The sequence below is a fragment of the Acipenser ruthenus genome, chromosome 15, assembly GCF_902713425.1.
Source record: "Acipenser ruthenus chromosome 15, fAciRut3.2 maternal haplotype, whole genome shotgun sequence".
Taxonomy (NCBI): domain Eukaryota; kingdom Metazoa; phylum Chordata; class Actinopteri; order Acipenseriformes; family Acipenseridae; genus Acipenser; species Acipenser ruthenus.
The window spans coordinates 20,262,411-20,278,626 of record NC_081203.1 but is presented as its reverse complement, the minus strand read 5'-3'; the positions used below and the strand labels follow the sequence as shown (position 1 = coordinate 20,278,626).

Sequence of the window (16,216 nt, the reverse complement as noted above, 5' to 3'; positions counted from 1 at the left end):
CAGGGATAAATCCTTTTCAGGAAATGTAGTCATTACATTTTAAACTGATTTAGGTGTTTAATAAAAGCACAGGCATATAGTGGCGATGGTCATACATACGTATGTCACACTACCCATTTCTATATACAGGGTGACTAGAAAGTAGGTTTACCACGTCAATGATATGGTGTGTTGATGTGGTAAACTCACTTTCTAATCCTCCTGCACCTCTGGTATAAAAATTATTTATCATAAGTTTTTTTAGATAATTAGATTGTGGGGTGTCTGTACATTTGTCCATCTAATTTACACTTACATGTCTGCATATATCTGGAAAGCCGCTTATCAAATCGTGATGACACTTCCAACAATGTTTAGCAGAAGTTATTGGGAGTGTAAGATTGTGGGGATATATGGAGGTGTCACTTGTCTTTTAGCAGATTTTTATTAAGGTTTCCAAACATACATTGAAGGTGAAATACAAAAAGTAAGCAGATTTATACTTTTGAAGCTTGAGACAGTGATGATATTCTCTCAAAAGTAATTCCCCTGCATCATGAACAAATGAGATCGTTACAGGTAAATCCCAACAAAAGCAAAGCCAGGGCCGAGATGGATACGTGGTGTTTCCTGGGATTTTGCACTCAAACACGTTGTGATTCTCAGACGTGGTAACTGGCAGCTGATCATCACAAACAAAAGCAAAACAGCAATTATCATTGACCTGTAATGCAGTAGCAGGGATCAATTCATGTGATCTGCAGTAGTGGACCTGAATATGTTTCCAGGCAGATCATTAAAATAGGGTGAGGTTATGGACGACTTGTGTAACAGGGCGGAGGCCTGGGAGCTAACCTGCGACTACACACACCACAAGCAAGCGTCTTAACCACTGTGCAGAAGAGCCAGGCTCTCCTGCCTTCGTGATTATTGAGCGTTTAACCTTATCTCACAATCCGGAAGGGCAGTGCATCACAGTTGTTAAGACGCTTGCTCGCGGTGTGCAGAGTTGCCGGTTCGTGCCCAGCCTCCACCCTGTTACTTTAATGCCGTGAACCGGATCTCAGAGATTGGCTTCTGACGATCACTCAGGTTACAGGGGTAAGGCTGTAAAGACCAGTGTGGTGTGCCGTTACGGTTTCTGACCCTTTGCACTAATTGCTTCATTAAATTAAAAAAGACAAGCCATATGTAAAGTTAGTTTTTAATAAAAGAGATCATATATATTGTCTTGTACGACGTTTTATGAGAGCTAAAGTGCAGTTCAGGACACTGGATGTTAAAACAAACAGGTTAATCAAAGTAATGTTTGTAACAGAAAACCGGATCTGGTTTGTCTGTCAATCACAAAGGGATTTTGTATTTAAAACACAGTAAGGTATGGTAAATGATCATTTTGCACTCCTTAATTCTTGTTAACGTTTGTTGTATTAGAATAGTAACATTTACACATGTACTTTTCTTCTGTAAATCATCTCTTTCCTAACAAATCTGAGTGGATGTGCAATGGTTCTCACTTACTGAGAGCTTTTTAAATCATTGAGAAAGAGTTGGCAGAATAAATGATTACAGGGCCATCTGCAAATTAGAATTACAAAACGGGATAGGCATTTCCTTTGAATTATAATGAATTACTAGACATATACATTTAATTAATATCTTTGAATTTTGATTTAAAAATTTTTTTTAAACATTTTTAAACTTTTGCTCATCTCTACTAGTGATGCAGAATTAATAGGAATATTTCATTTGCTTACCGATGCATACATTTTATTTGACCATTGTCTTGGATATAGATAAAAGCAGCATAACAAAACAGCAATACATTTATAACAGACATTACAATGTATCAGAGAAAACCTTGTTATTTTAACAAGGTAACAAAATTTGCTTTGAATGCCAGCTGAAAACACAAGCATGCAACTATTCTATGAGCAGTTGATATATATATAAAAAAAAAAATTAAAGCACGAAACAGGTGTGTTCTTAATTAGGGCACAGTTCTACAGAAGACTTCACAATGTGATGTTATCTCAAGAGCATCAAGAGAGTTCTGCATACCTTAGCAAGTCATTACTCCAAATAATCACGCAGGTCTAGCGAAAAAACAATTCTTCAAAAAACTCCAGCAAAGCACCCGCATCAGGGATTACATTAAGAGAGGAGATCACGGGACATTTTTTTTATTTTTTTTTATTTTGCAGCATCAATGTAAAAACCGTATAACCAAAGCTTTAACCTCATAACAAATACAATTTTCCAGACTCCAGGTTCAAACACAAGTAATTTATCTGTAGTTTCTAACCAATTGAATAGTTTTTACTTCTCATGCACTTCCATTCACTAAGTATCCTAGGTCTCACACATGCAGTTTTGAAAGAGGGCTTTTAAAAATGGTGCCTGGGACCACAGCCGGTTACAGAAAGCATTGGTTTACGTGCCTTACTTTCAGGTAACCATGCACTTCCTAGGTTATTTTACCTCGAGAGTGAAATTGTCCCCACTTTCAACTCCATCTTTCTTGGAAATAAGCAACAACACACTGAGACACTTCTTTCACCGAGTATGGTACCAGGTATAGTATTTTAAAAGGAAATACATATTTTCCATAGTCTATATAGCGCAACGAAGTGCACTACAGGTAAGACTTGGAATTGAGCCATTAGCTATAATAAGCCATTTAAAGACTCAACCATGATAACAGTAGTAATAAAAATAAACCAAACAACGCCAAGTCTTTGTCAATGTCTTTTGTGTTATGTTAAAATTGCATCATTATAATTGTTTCTTTTTGTCAGTAACGTAGATACAGATTAAGCAAAGATTACTATTTTATTTACATTTGTTTATATTTAAGACTGACAGGAACACAGTGCAGGAATGACTGGTTCCACAGCCGTCAAACAAGAGATTAGTTAAACTGGACCTTCTTCTGTTTCTGCACCTGCAGGAAAACAGTAAAGCACAGTTCATATTATATCTTGCACAGGATAAACACATTTTACAAGTCCCAATGTAGCAGTTCTATTACTTCACAGGCATTCACTGCTACTTACATCCACAGGCTAATGTTTATTATCACAGCAGTATTATTATTATTATTATTATTATTATTTATTTCTTAGCAGACGCCCTTATCCAGGGCGACTTACAATCGCAAGCAAATACAAATACATTCAAGTGTTACAATACAAGTCATACAATAAGAGCAAGAAATACAATAATTTTTTCAAGTGTGACAAACCACAATTCAATAATACAGCAGATAATAGTGAAAGTTACATCAGGATATGATTAAATAGTGATAGTTACATCAGGATATTAGCTATTGTAATGTTTGTACGCCTTGATCCAATTGGTATTAAGCCCTATAATTATTAGCCTTGAACAATCTGGTACCTGTCTAAATGTTACATGCCAGTTAAGAGTAATAACAGAGACGGTAGTTTATTTCAATTTGGATGAACATTCAGTCCTTGTAGTTTCAAGGTGTAATATAAACACAGTGACGCACTTATTTCTTCAGCATACATTAAGGTGTTCATTTCCATTGCTTTGTTAATCTGATTGGATCTCCAGGTGGAAAATCCCATAAAAAAACTTCTATTAGCAGATCACAGCATTACCAGCATTGGCAACAAATATTGCCCAGGGGTTCTGATATACTATCTGCCTTGTACTGATATGGTGCCACGGTTCCATCAGTGTGATGCCACTGGTATTTTATGTCAGAAAAATGTTAAAACTGTGCTACCATTGTACCAATGGTGCATACCACTGCAGATGCCCTGTTGATCTACACATAACAATTGTTATGCCCTTGGATTACCAATGGAAATCATTTCATAAGGGTTTAGTAACCCCTCTTTTCATGCCAACTGTACCCTGGCATAAGATCCTAATATTGGGGTTAGCTTTTTACAAATCACAGGACACTATTCCACAGCCCAAAAGTAAGGCCATTACGAGATACATAACACATCCACAACTGTAGAAAAGTAGCAAAACATTGCAGATACAAACAGTATGAGGAATGAGTAAGTCATAAAAAATAAGATTGGGACTAACATTGAAAATATTGATGATATGAAGAAAACACCTTCATGCATGTCCAGACATCAAACATTCAATAATTGCATACAAGTCAAATTAGTCAGAACAAAGAATGACTACTGAGAGCCTCCCTTTTTTAAGTCTCGCTCACCTGTCTCGGCTGAAATGTCTGCTTCATCTGTCGGTCTGTCTACAGAGTCACTGCTGGTGTAAGACGGGTCGTCCAGGAAAGGAGGCCTCTTCACTCCTGTTCTCCTGAGAGCTTGGGCCATGTAGGAGCCATCAGCAGCAGCACTGCCAGCCTCCTTCCCATCTAACTCTGTCAGCAGTTTCTCTGACAGGCTGCTCCCGTCCTGCAGGTGCTCTGCTCCCCTCTCCCCGTTCTGCTCTCCCTCTCGGGCTGTGGAAGTCCTAGACCAGCCTGCCTCCTCCAGCAGCAGAGAGAGCATGGAGTCAGAGAGCCTTGGTGTGCTGTGTACTGTAGAGGGGGTTGCAGACACAAGCCTTGGTGTACTGTGCACTGTAGACGGGGTCGCAGGCACTACGAGACAGGAGACACTTGATGCACTGGACTGAGGTCTTGTGGATGGATCTTCTGTTAGACTTACACTGCCAGTTCTGTTCTGTGCTTGCATGCATTCCTCCAACAGGCTTTTTAACTGGTTTTCAGTTAAAGATGGTCTTTCCAACTGAAAAAAAAACAAAAAAAAAAAAACACTACATATAAAACAGTAACATCTCCTGATACAAAACGCACATACAGAGGGTCCCTATAATCTCATAAATAGTTGTAAAATTTGTAAAAAAAAGTATTCCTAAACACAATCCAGGTTGCAGGAGTGACAGACAGACACACGGACGGATGAATAAGGGTCCAGTGCGTGGGTATCCTAACTACAGTTATCAGTGTCAGTGTCATAAACAAATAAAGTGACATACAGGCAGACAGACAGATGCCTCCTTATGCCCCCAGAATGTGCTTAACATGTTTGTCCATAGCAAGTTTTAACACATGTGTTTCAATAGATTTATGTAAAAACAAAGTGTAAATTCCCTAAAACCGTTATCCAATGTGTTTTTATTGGGTGAATCAGTCTCTACATGAATATATTTTGGGGTTGTATTCTACATGAAGGTTGTTGGGCAATACCAGAGAAAGATGGCCAGAAAGGTTGAAGGACGTTCTAACAGTACAGTGCTTCTTCCACTTGGTGACTGCTTATTAAGCTGCATGAAATGCTGACATGCCTTCCACTTGCTTGATCTGTGTCTATACATGTCTATAACTAGGTTATCTTAGGTCACCCCTTCAGTTTGGGTCTTAAGTTCCAAAGGATCACTCTTGAGTAACAGGAAAGGCTGAGTTATGCTATAGAAGAGGTCTCATTTTACTTTATAATCCACGCTTTGTAGAGTCCCAGTGATGTGTCTGCTAATGGCAATTCAAATCTCCTGGTATTAACAAAAAAAAAAAAAAAAAAAAAAAAAACAACATCCAGTTTGACTGAAGCAGCTGGAAATGCATTTTCTGTAATAACCGAACCATAGACCAAATCTGGCAGCTTTACAACCCTCAGCCCTTGAAATCTGTTCAATAATCCTCCACTCCGGACATTGTTAAGATTCATTCAACAGTTCCAGTTCGACACACGTTTTCATCAATATGGGTAACACATTTTAGCCCGGGGTCTACAAAACATTGAGATACAGTACAGTGCTTGATCTTGCTTGCATTCTCCAAAAAATCAGCATTTATTGAATGCAGATGCAGGGGAGATTTTACAGGGCTTTTTTGTCATTATTCCTGTAATTTACATCAATGCGGCAATGAGAGCACACTAAGATATTCTAACAGTATAAACTTTTATTTTTTAAAGTTATTTTTTGTGGTTCACAAATTCCTGCATGACAAGAGTGCACAAATGGAAGCTGAGTAAAATTACAGAGAAGTTAGGAAGCACTGTGTAAAGCAGGGGTGTCAAACTCCAGTTCTTGAGGGCCGCAGGGTCTTCTGGTTCTCAAACATAATTGATCTAATTATTTGTTCAATACTCCATATTTCATATTTTTCAAGGTCTTTCACAGTTGTTGACTTAAAGGTACACTTGTTCCAAGGTACATTACCCATGAAACCTTTTGAGGCCTGGAGAGAAGTGTTCAATTTGTCCAATTCATCAGATAATTACAGCAATTAAGTAATTGAGAGATCAGGTTGAACAAAAGCCAGAAGACACTGTGGCCCTCCAGGAGTTTGTCACCGCTGGTGTAGAGTATAAAAAAAAAAATCCTAATAAAATAGCTAACCAGGTGAAGTAGTAACGTCTAAAACAATTAGTATCTGCCCTGGAAATGATGTGCTAGAAAGGGCTGAGCCTCGACGGGTCAAACAGTCTTGTTCTCAACATTGCTGGTGTTGTCAAGTTCAAGGACCCACTCAAATATATTTTGTTTTACTCCTATCAAAGTCTTAAAATGTAAGACAAATAAAACAGTACATCTTGTTGTCCCTCACTGAATTCATATGTTTATTAATATTTTCAGAGTGTCACTAGATAGGTGTAAGTTCAAAATAACATAAATAAAAGTATTATATAACAATTAAAACAACTACCCTCACTTATATATGCACTTTTGAGTCACAAATATATAAATATGTTTTAAATAGGGATTATTACTCAGGACTTCTTTTTTTATTGGTGTCTTTTTTCTCAAGCCAATGTAACATCTGATATATGTTAAGTGATTTAAAAAAGGCCGAGTTACATTCTCTTAATGGAATATGCTGAAGCGTTTGCAGTGTGAAATCTCTGTGGTCGGGCTGGGACTCCGGATGCATGGGCATGACTTCCCTGCTGGCTTGGCATTGCTAGCATGCACGGAACACTTCCAGTTGGAGCGCAGCTAGCACTCCTGGAGACTCCCGCAGAGGCTCCCTCACAGCAGAAACCATTCATCTTACAACCAGGCCTCCTCAAAAAAACTCTTGTGCGGATGACAGCTGAAGTACACTCTCATTAATTATAAACTCTTGCAGGAATTTCATTTGAAAAAGGTACTGTTAACGGGTAAAATGAACATTTTACAACTAGGTTTGGGATTTGCACTAAACAGGGAACACTTTTATGAGTTACTTGTTTTGGAGATTCATTTTCTCTTTAAATCTGAACATCATTAAAAGTTTGTCTGAGGGGGAAAAAAAAATCACATGTACTTTCTCAAAAAACATTAGTCACAGAGTACAAAAATGACATGTTATTATTCACATTTAAACAAAATATGTAGAAACAATTTCACGAGGCATAAATCACTATAAACCTTATTTGAAAATAAGTTATTTTTTTAATAATAGACTGTCTGAAAGATTCATTTTAAATGCTTTAAAATACAAATTATTTCATCATTTTAACATGCCTAATCTTGGAATTTTTTTACAATTTGAAAATTCTTTACAAAGGATTTGGGGCCCTGCTCTGAGGCTGTGACCAGGCTGACCTGCAGGCCGTGGGGCTTGCTTTGCTTTATGTGATCCTGTAACTCATGCCTACATAGTGTTTCACTCTGCACCTTCACCTGTAGGGCAAGTAAACAGACTTGTCAAGGATTACCCTCATATACAGCTTACTTATAATAGAAGGATTTTTACGCAACCACTGCATTGTTGTCGATTTGTCTGATGCAAGGCTTGCAAACAGATATTTCTTTAATGTAGTGTAGTGCCAGATAAATTAAACACATGTTTGCTTAAACAAGACATTTGACAGGTTTGGATTATGTTAAAGGTTTGGGGTAAAATTGTGATGCAAGTTCAGGAATGAGGTTTATGTATAGATCTTCCTGGAAGCATGGATGTTCCTAGAGAATTAGACTCTGTACAAACTGACATTTCTACTTGCCCACTTGCTCATACTATATGGATCCAGTTAATTGAAAACAAGGCACAGGAAAGTGACGATCAGGGGTTCAAACAACCTGTTTCCTGAGGATCACTATGGACAAGTGAAAGATGGGGTTCTTCTGTTTCAATTATGTTTATTACATTTTAAAAAAATCGATTTACAATTAATGACAAAAAGTACTTAATAGCAATAGACATCATGTAATTAATATTTTTGAAATAATTTAACATATGATTTAAATAATTGACTAAGAAAGCTTAAAAACAGAATGTAAAAACAAGAAATCTTTACTTTTGTTTATATATATATATATATATATATATATATTTATTTATTTACACACTACCTCAGACTGGGACCCCAGAGGTTCCATCGTGATTTACGACAGCATATGTTAACATACGGTGCTAAGATAAGGCTTTAAAGAGACCTCAGTCTCAGTGACAGTTGAAGTGCGAAAGAGTAGGGGAGGCTGAAGTCATGTTTAGGACGGACCCTACAATTACCTTGTCAGGTAGTGCTTTACAGGGCAGTGAGTTCAATCTCAGGTGCTCCACCTCTCAATGGCAGTACACATTCTTTGCCCCAGGGTATGCACTTCTACTAATGAGCTCTGCTGCAGGAATCCATTTTCTTGTTGCTATCAGCTGTCCCCTGTGTCCCTCTCCCTGCTGATAGACTAGACCCTTGTACCCAGCAGGGGAGCAGGTCTTTTGTTAAGGTCATCATTCCTCCGCAGAGCTGGTCTGTGAGGGAAGAGGTTGACAGGAACCAGCCAGCTGCGAGGACTATTACTCACTACCTGTGCCGTTTTAATAGCTGCAGCTTCCTGCATCTTGTGTAACTGTGAGGTTAAGAAGTAGATGACTGTAAAGTTTTTTGAGTAAAAAACAACAAACTTCTGACATTTTAATACTGGCTCAGAGACATTAATGTTTTTAATTATCTGTTCCTGTAAATTATTATAAGTTTAAAGGCAAATGGTTGCGTGTTGGAGCTGAGCTAGTGGGTTACGCCAGAAACTATGTCACTCAACACTTTATTTTATTACAAACTGGGAAAGAAAACAACTTTGAATACCCCAAACACTGATATGTTCTGAATCTCAGAACATTTATCAGAATTGATTCTTACTAAACTTTTGACCAAGCTTTTATTTTAAAAGTGCTGCTATATAACTAACTGTTTTTGCATCCTAAAAACAACAATCATTTTCTGCATATCTTTTCCTATTTCATAAAACCATGTAAATAAGAATTATCCCTCTCATCTTCCATATGCAAAAATGTAATAATGTAAGCAGTACTATGGGGGTAAGATCCCTGAATCACAAATTAAAGGTGACGAAATATTTAGAAATGGTCATCTGCTGAAGCCATTGTTTACTGCCCAAGTTTTTTTTTACATGCTTCAGCTGCAAGGATAAATTGTTACAACCACTGTTTAGTAACCAATTTCGCTATGGTTAAATCAGTTTTCTTGTGTTTCCAAGGTGAATAAGTAACGCATTTCAATGTAAAATGCATGTGTCTTTTTTACGTGTCTAATTTGCTGCTACAAAGATGGGAGGTTAAAACCGTTGAAATTAGTTAAAAAAAAGTACACATTTATGGTACACCGAAGGATTTTTGTGGGAATAAAGCAAGATGTGCACAGCGGTGAATGAAAACACAAAAGAATGTTGCAAAGTTTCTCCTTTCAGAATCCGAGCGGATTATTAAACCTCTTGCACTTATCCAATTATCAAACTGCCTTTCCTCCAGAGCCACACCTTTCTATTCAGCTCTCTGTGCAGCTGCAGTCCTTGAACAAACAAAATGCATTTGAATCTGATCTTTTGTGAGACTGTAGTTAAAGAAACATGAACACATTTCGAGGTCTGACTACAATTCACCGTGCATGTCCTCACAGAATAATAACATTTGAAATATATTCAAATACTCTTATTTGAATGAAGACTACCGGTATGGCTACGGATCCATCCTTGAAAGAGAAACTGTGGCATTCATTTCCTTTTAATTTACTGTACAGAGGGCACTATCTGGAACTGGCAAAATTATTTAGCAGACGCTTTTATCCAAGGCAACTTACAGAGACTAGGGTGTGTGAACTATGCATCAGCTGCAGAGTCACTTACAATTACGTCTCACCTGAAAGATGGAGCACAAGGAGGTTAAGTGACTCATGGTATTATGCAAAGTGCACATACTGTGTTTTTGTTTGTTTTTATTTCAATGCAAGCTTTCGTGGAATGGAACAGACACAATTACAGATTTTCATAACAAACACCTGTTAGCTATCAACAGATGTATGATGATAATTAGCCAGCACACATTCTAGTTTATCTGATATGCAATATAACACGTGCTTATAACATATATATATATATATATATAGTAAAAGAACTTCACCCACTCGGGTTCGTTGCCCCTTTGAAAACACGACCCAACACACTGGAATGGATTTTTTCAGTGCTGGTGCACTTAATTTTTAATGAACACAAACAAAACAACACAAAATAAACACCTAGCTCTTTTGGAGTGCTAACTAAAACTTCCAGGAACACGCTGTCTAACACGGGACAGCTAAGCTGTTTCCCCGTCCTTACACAAAACACAGGTTTAATACCACACTTACTTTTTATTCACTTTGGCTACTCGGAGACAGAGCACCTCTTCTGCCTCCTTCTCCTCAGCAGCCTCTAGCAAAATGACTGCCCTCCTTTAATACCCTGCACCTGGTTTTAATTTAACAATAGCTACCAGGTGCAGGGGATAATTAATAATAAAACAATTAACAAACTAAATTAAACAATAAAGCAAAACAATTAAACTAAACAAATGTGCATTCGCACATGTTTTTTTTTTCCCATGCAGGGAGGATTAACCCCCTCCCTGCTGTGTTACAATATATATATATATGTATATATATATATATATATATATATATATATATATATATATATATAAATATAAATATAAAAATTGTAGTATTACAACAGTTTCAAACAAACTAAAAGTTAGTCAATGTTTTGCTCAGCACCAGTGGTGGTTTTTGTAATGTGTATTCACTTCTGGCAACATCTTCTGTATCCAGATGTTCTAAACAGGTGCATTATTTTTATTACTTGGCAAACCACACATGTGTGTTTCTGCGAATACAACAAAGCATCCACAGTACATAAACCACTGTGCCATCTAACCCCCTACACTGGAAACAAATTCCCATGCAATAGAATCAGTCTCTTTGGATTTCATTGAGCTGAAATTCAAAATCAAGAGCACACAATGTATTTGAAGATCACAGGCAGTATTCATTCAAACCCAATGGTTATATACTGTCCATTTCAAGCCTGCTTTAAAATACAGACGGCAAACTAAAATACAGTAGAGTTTGTTAAGCGAGGTCAGGGCTTGTTTAATGTACAGCTCTTTCTGTCATATGTATGTAATGAACGACTTGCATGCTTGTATTAGCATTATCATCGTTAAACAGCTTCTATCTTTTACATTTAGTCCCAATCTAGCTAAAACGTGTTTAAAGAGTTTTATGCATTTTCATGGATAGTTCTTCAAGCCAGAATCGCTTGACACACTGTATAACATTTGGCAATGTCTGAAGTTAAGCAACAAAAACAGGGCCCTCTGGTTCAGCAGAATGGAAAAAGGAGCGACATGCCTTTCTTTAAAGTCCTCATTACTGTGTCCATCTGTGTGTCATACTGAGCTTCATTGTACCTTGCTTGTATCTGTAAACATCCACATGTCAATCAATCAGTACCCTTAATTTGAAGCGCTAATAACAAGTGTCCCCACACTATTCATTTGAACTCCACTCCTCAAATTAGTTTGTAGCCTGACAGGAGCTGATAACTAACTGTGATTACATTCTAGTGAGGAGATGATGGTGTGGTTTGGAAAAGCTGCTCCCCGTTACTCAGCTATATTAAGTTACTGTTATCTAAAACAATGCATTCTTAAAGAAAAGGACAGCTTCAGGACACTAATGATATTACAGTTGTTTGGACTACAGTTCTTGTGGTACACTACATTGCCACATCCCTTTCTTACCATTCATGAATATTTGCTTTCAGTCAGGCAAGGTAAAGAGTTCACAATGTGTAAGTAGTTGTCTGTGTATGTTGCTGATGTTATAAATGTGATCTACAAGCTTCACTGTAGCTTGGGGAAGGACAACTAAAATAACATTACTTTTACAGGAACACTTGTAGAGCTACATACATGAGGTGACCATTTTTGTTAGTATGTACAGACACATTAAGAGCGCACTGATACCTTTAACAGCCGTTAGCTCAGTGGAGCCACAGTAATGAAATCTTGAGACATATGACCCAATCTGTAAGATAAAGTACTTGCATGTATAGATCATATTCAGCCAGTGATCTCTTGTAGGACAAAGACAAGCCAGGTGCAGCTACTTCCCCAAAGGTACCATTTCCATGCAATAATGGACTTGATACCGTGGTAACCTCAAAAGAATATTCACAGCTCAGAAATGCTCTCTGTCAGAAGGTACATTTGCAGCTTTGTGCACTCAGAGGTAGTAACTGTATGCTTCCTCTTAGATTGTTTAAAATCATTGTTTCTTTACAAAGCCAGGTGTTTGTACTCTCTTAGCTCAGCCAACACCTGAACTATGTAGAGTGAGCCCTGGCTCAAACACAGAACACAGCCCCTGTTCTGAAGAGAGGGAAAACCATGGTGAAAACAAATGACAAACATTAGAGTGTTATAGGATGCCGAATGTCTGTGTATGAGGGAATATTAGAGTGTTATAGGATGCCGAATGTCTGTGTATGAGGGAATATTAGAGTGTTATAGGATGCTGAATGTCTGTGTATGAGGGAATATTGGTACGAGTAGAAGGGAACATGTTTCAATATAAGCCAGTCACAGATACTTGTATCCATTAAACACTGCTTTATTTTTTAAAATACATTTTAAAAATAAATATTTGTATTAAATTTAATATAAACATATTCTCAAATATATAACTTTAACATTCATACATGTATAAATCTAAACCCACAACCCATACTCACACCTTCAGTGGTGATTATTAAGTTAATCCTTACATACTGGAAAGAAATGTCCAACTTTTACAGAATGGAAACATCTAATGCGATATGTATTAGAGCTGGAGAGGTTCTACTAGACCGGTAAAGGACTTTATTTAAACACAGACATTTTCATTGAAAAGAGGAAAATGATGATGAGAATACCGGTAAGTGGCTAAGGTAGGTGGCCCCTTGTGATGTCACTGTTTTGACATTGCAGTTGAATAGAATTCCGAAAGATGCCTAAGGTATGACCTTTTAAAGCAGGTGAAGCAAGTCACCCGTATCAATATTGAGAATAAAGCACTCAATATGGTACGGTCGATGTGATGAATTGTGTTTCTTTGCGAAGTATCGCGGCATACTACCCTAATACATTATTGAACATACTATCCACGTAGATTACACATGAGAGAAACATGCATATACTCATATAAATGTTTAACCTTAAAGCAACAAGCAGTAGAGGTGCTGAGTTTGTAATGGTGTGTGTAGCCTGTGGCTGTGATATAAGGTAAACACAGCATGCAGACTGTTGTTTTGAAGACCATGTGCAATGCCCTCTGGGTCCTGTAGAATGTGGAGTTTATTTATACAGTGCAAGAGAGAAACACTTTCAAAACCGCAGTCACAAATTGATGATGGATTACTTTAAAGGACTAAAAGCATGACATGTTTACTACGGGTGTCAATTTTGGTTGAACCATGCAAGAGCTACAGTCAAACAACACAAAGCTGAAAGATACTGCAAGTCACTATAGATTAAGGTTTGATGCATTTCTGATTACAATCAACAAAGGAAATCGCATCGCCACAAATATGTTTTTTTTTCAAATTATAAACAACCAATACACTACTGTGGGGGGTAGTCAATGCCAATCCCATCTATTTTTATAGTATTATTTATATTAAGTGGAAAAGTAGGGTTACATTTCTCAGCATGGACTTGACAGATGGAGTACCAACTTGCCTGACATAGTGTGAAGTAGCTGTTTGGACTAAACAATTAAACTATATGAGACAGAATAGAGAGGTGATGGACGCAGGGGGATCAAATAGCCATCTCCAGCCACAAGACTGATAATGGACCTGAATGTAGTTATAGTGCAGTTGTTCCTACATTCAAGGTTCATTATCATGGTCTGTTTAATATTTGATGCAATCTGTTTGATGCAGGCTGTGCTTTTTGGTTGTCACGGTATCTCTGGAACTAAAGGCTACTTTTTTATCTTTACATTTTTTTATTAATCTAGTGTGCCCAATTATTTTACCCCCGATTTTCTCCCCAATTTGGAATGTCCAATAATTTTTTCCCCTCCGCGCAGCAATTACTCACACAGCTTAGGAGAAGCTGAAGGTTTGGTGGCCGTCCTCCAATCCCACAATCAAGCCAGCTTCTTCTTTTACATGCAGGAATTCGAGAGCAGATGTCAGCGAGCTACCTACCTATGGAGGACAAAGGCCAGTCCTGCAGGTGTCTGCTTTTGAGCTCACTGGGTGTCTTGCCAGCAGGGTTCGCTGTAGTGCGATGAGGAGAAACAGTCCCTGCCGGTTTTGCTTCCCTAACCTATGGGCGCGCCAGAGCCAATGTGACACTCCCCTCGTAATCCATAGTGTAGACCGGCTACTTTGCACATCCTGGGCGTGAACCTGCGCTCTATGACTCACCCTGCACACCATGCGGTTGTGCTTTTACTAGGTGAGCAAAGACTACTTTTACAGGCCCTAAATAGCACTGCCAAAGGTAACACAAGGTAGTCCAAGATTACTGTGAAACCAGTTTTATTGACCTGAAACTTAGAAGGTATAAAACGACCAAGATTTTGATTTTGGAGATGATCTGATCAATGGCGAAACATTTTATATAAAAAAACATAAAAATAAACCCCTACCAAAGAGAACAAGACCACTCAGCCATTGTTTGTAAAACACAAATTAAAATAGTGGAATTTGAACTTGGAGAAGGTATTTTAATAGCAAGATACCAGAAATATTTCTCTCTCTCTCTCTCTCTCTCTCTCTCTCTCTCTCTCTCTCTCTCTCTCTCTCTCTCTCTCTCTCTCTCTCTCTCTCTCTCTCTCTCTCTCTCTCTCTCTCTCTCTCTCTCTCTCTCTCTCTCTCTCTCTCTCTCTCTCGATTGTAATGAAATGGGCGATTCAAACACATTTTGGAATACCAGTATGTGATTTTCACAGTGGTTGAATTTAGGGGAAATATGACCATTAAAAGGTTAAGGAATGGCTTCTGGAAAAACACTTAGCTAGTTAAGATTTATACACGTGCCACTGAGGGGCTGGAAGCACTGTCAGAGAGGAACAACTGATCCCTCAGCTCAGGAGCTTGTCTTGGTGAATGATTGCTCTTAACTGCCACACAAATCAGAGCACAGCTGAAAATACCAGGAACAACAACTAACAACCGGAGGCATAACATTAACATCAAGTTTGCCTCCTGTGTTTCACATGATAAATCTGCACAGTCATTTTGTATTTTATCATGCTTTATCCCGTGAATTTGTATTATTCTTTACCATACAGATCTGTGGTTTAACATGATTCAATGTGCTTCACCCTCCTTTCTCTGTGCTTAATACTACACTCTACTAAAAATACTAAAAGAAAATTAAAATTCAATGACAAATGTTTTGACTACATCATACGACACATGCTTCTTTTAGTATTTCAAAATGTACCACTTTTGAGCGTTTTTATAGTTAGAGTGCTTTGCTACACTTTGCTATGCTTTTAGGCTGGTACATTCAATTATTGTACATGTTATGTATATAGAGGGTTTTTTTGCATTTTTTTCTTCTTTTCATTTTCATATGGTTCATTATTTGCAAACTGTATAATTTCTGCCTGTCAGATAAACAGGTACCAGTTCTGGGATCTGCTGTGATCCAGCCCAAATTAATCCATGGGCTTATCTAATCATGAGAGTACTTAATATTAAGAGTATCAGTGCCTATCTATCCATCTGTCTGTCACACTTAGATTGCTAAATGTATTTATTGGTACATGTTCACTTATAAATGCAAATCTGTTCAGAAGTATTGCATTAACCAGAGAAAGCGAAATATTGCATGTTAAAATATTCAATTTTTTCAACTACGGATGAATAGAAATGAACCATGTAAGCAAACAAATCCAGAACAGAGAGTTCAGTGAACAGAAGAGACCATGAAACAATTCTGGATACTGCCAGTTGCTCT

General features: G+C 37.7%; 1 protein-coding gene across 1 annotated transcript in view; it reads right to left on the bottom strand.

Annotated features, from left to right (window-relative positions):
• Positions 1 to 592: 592 nt before the first annotated feature.
• The window catches only part of LOC117422719 (fibrous sheath-interacting protein 1-like), a 153,005-nt gene continuing 137,381 nt past the window's right edge, over positions 593 to 16,216 (bottom strand). The window contains exons 12-13 of the mRNA XM_058987374.1: positions 4,184 to 4,721; positions 593 to 2,923 (exon numbers count right to left, since the gene is read on the bottom strand). Of these exons, the coding sequence (XP_058843357.1) occupies positions 2,895 to 2,923; positions 4,184 to 4,721 (567 nt within the window). The 3' untranslated portion in view covers positions 593 to 2,894. The remainder of the gene's footprint in view (positions 2,924 to 4,183; positions 4,722 to 16,216) is intronic.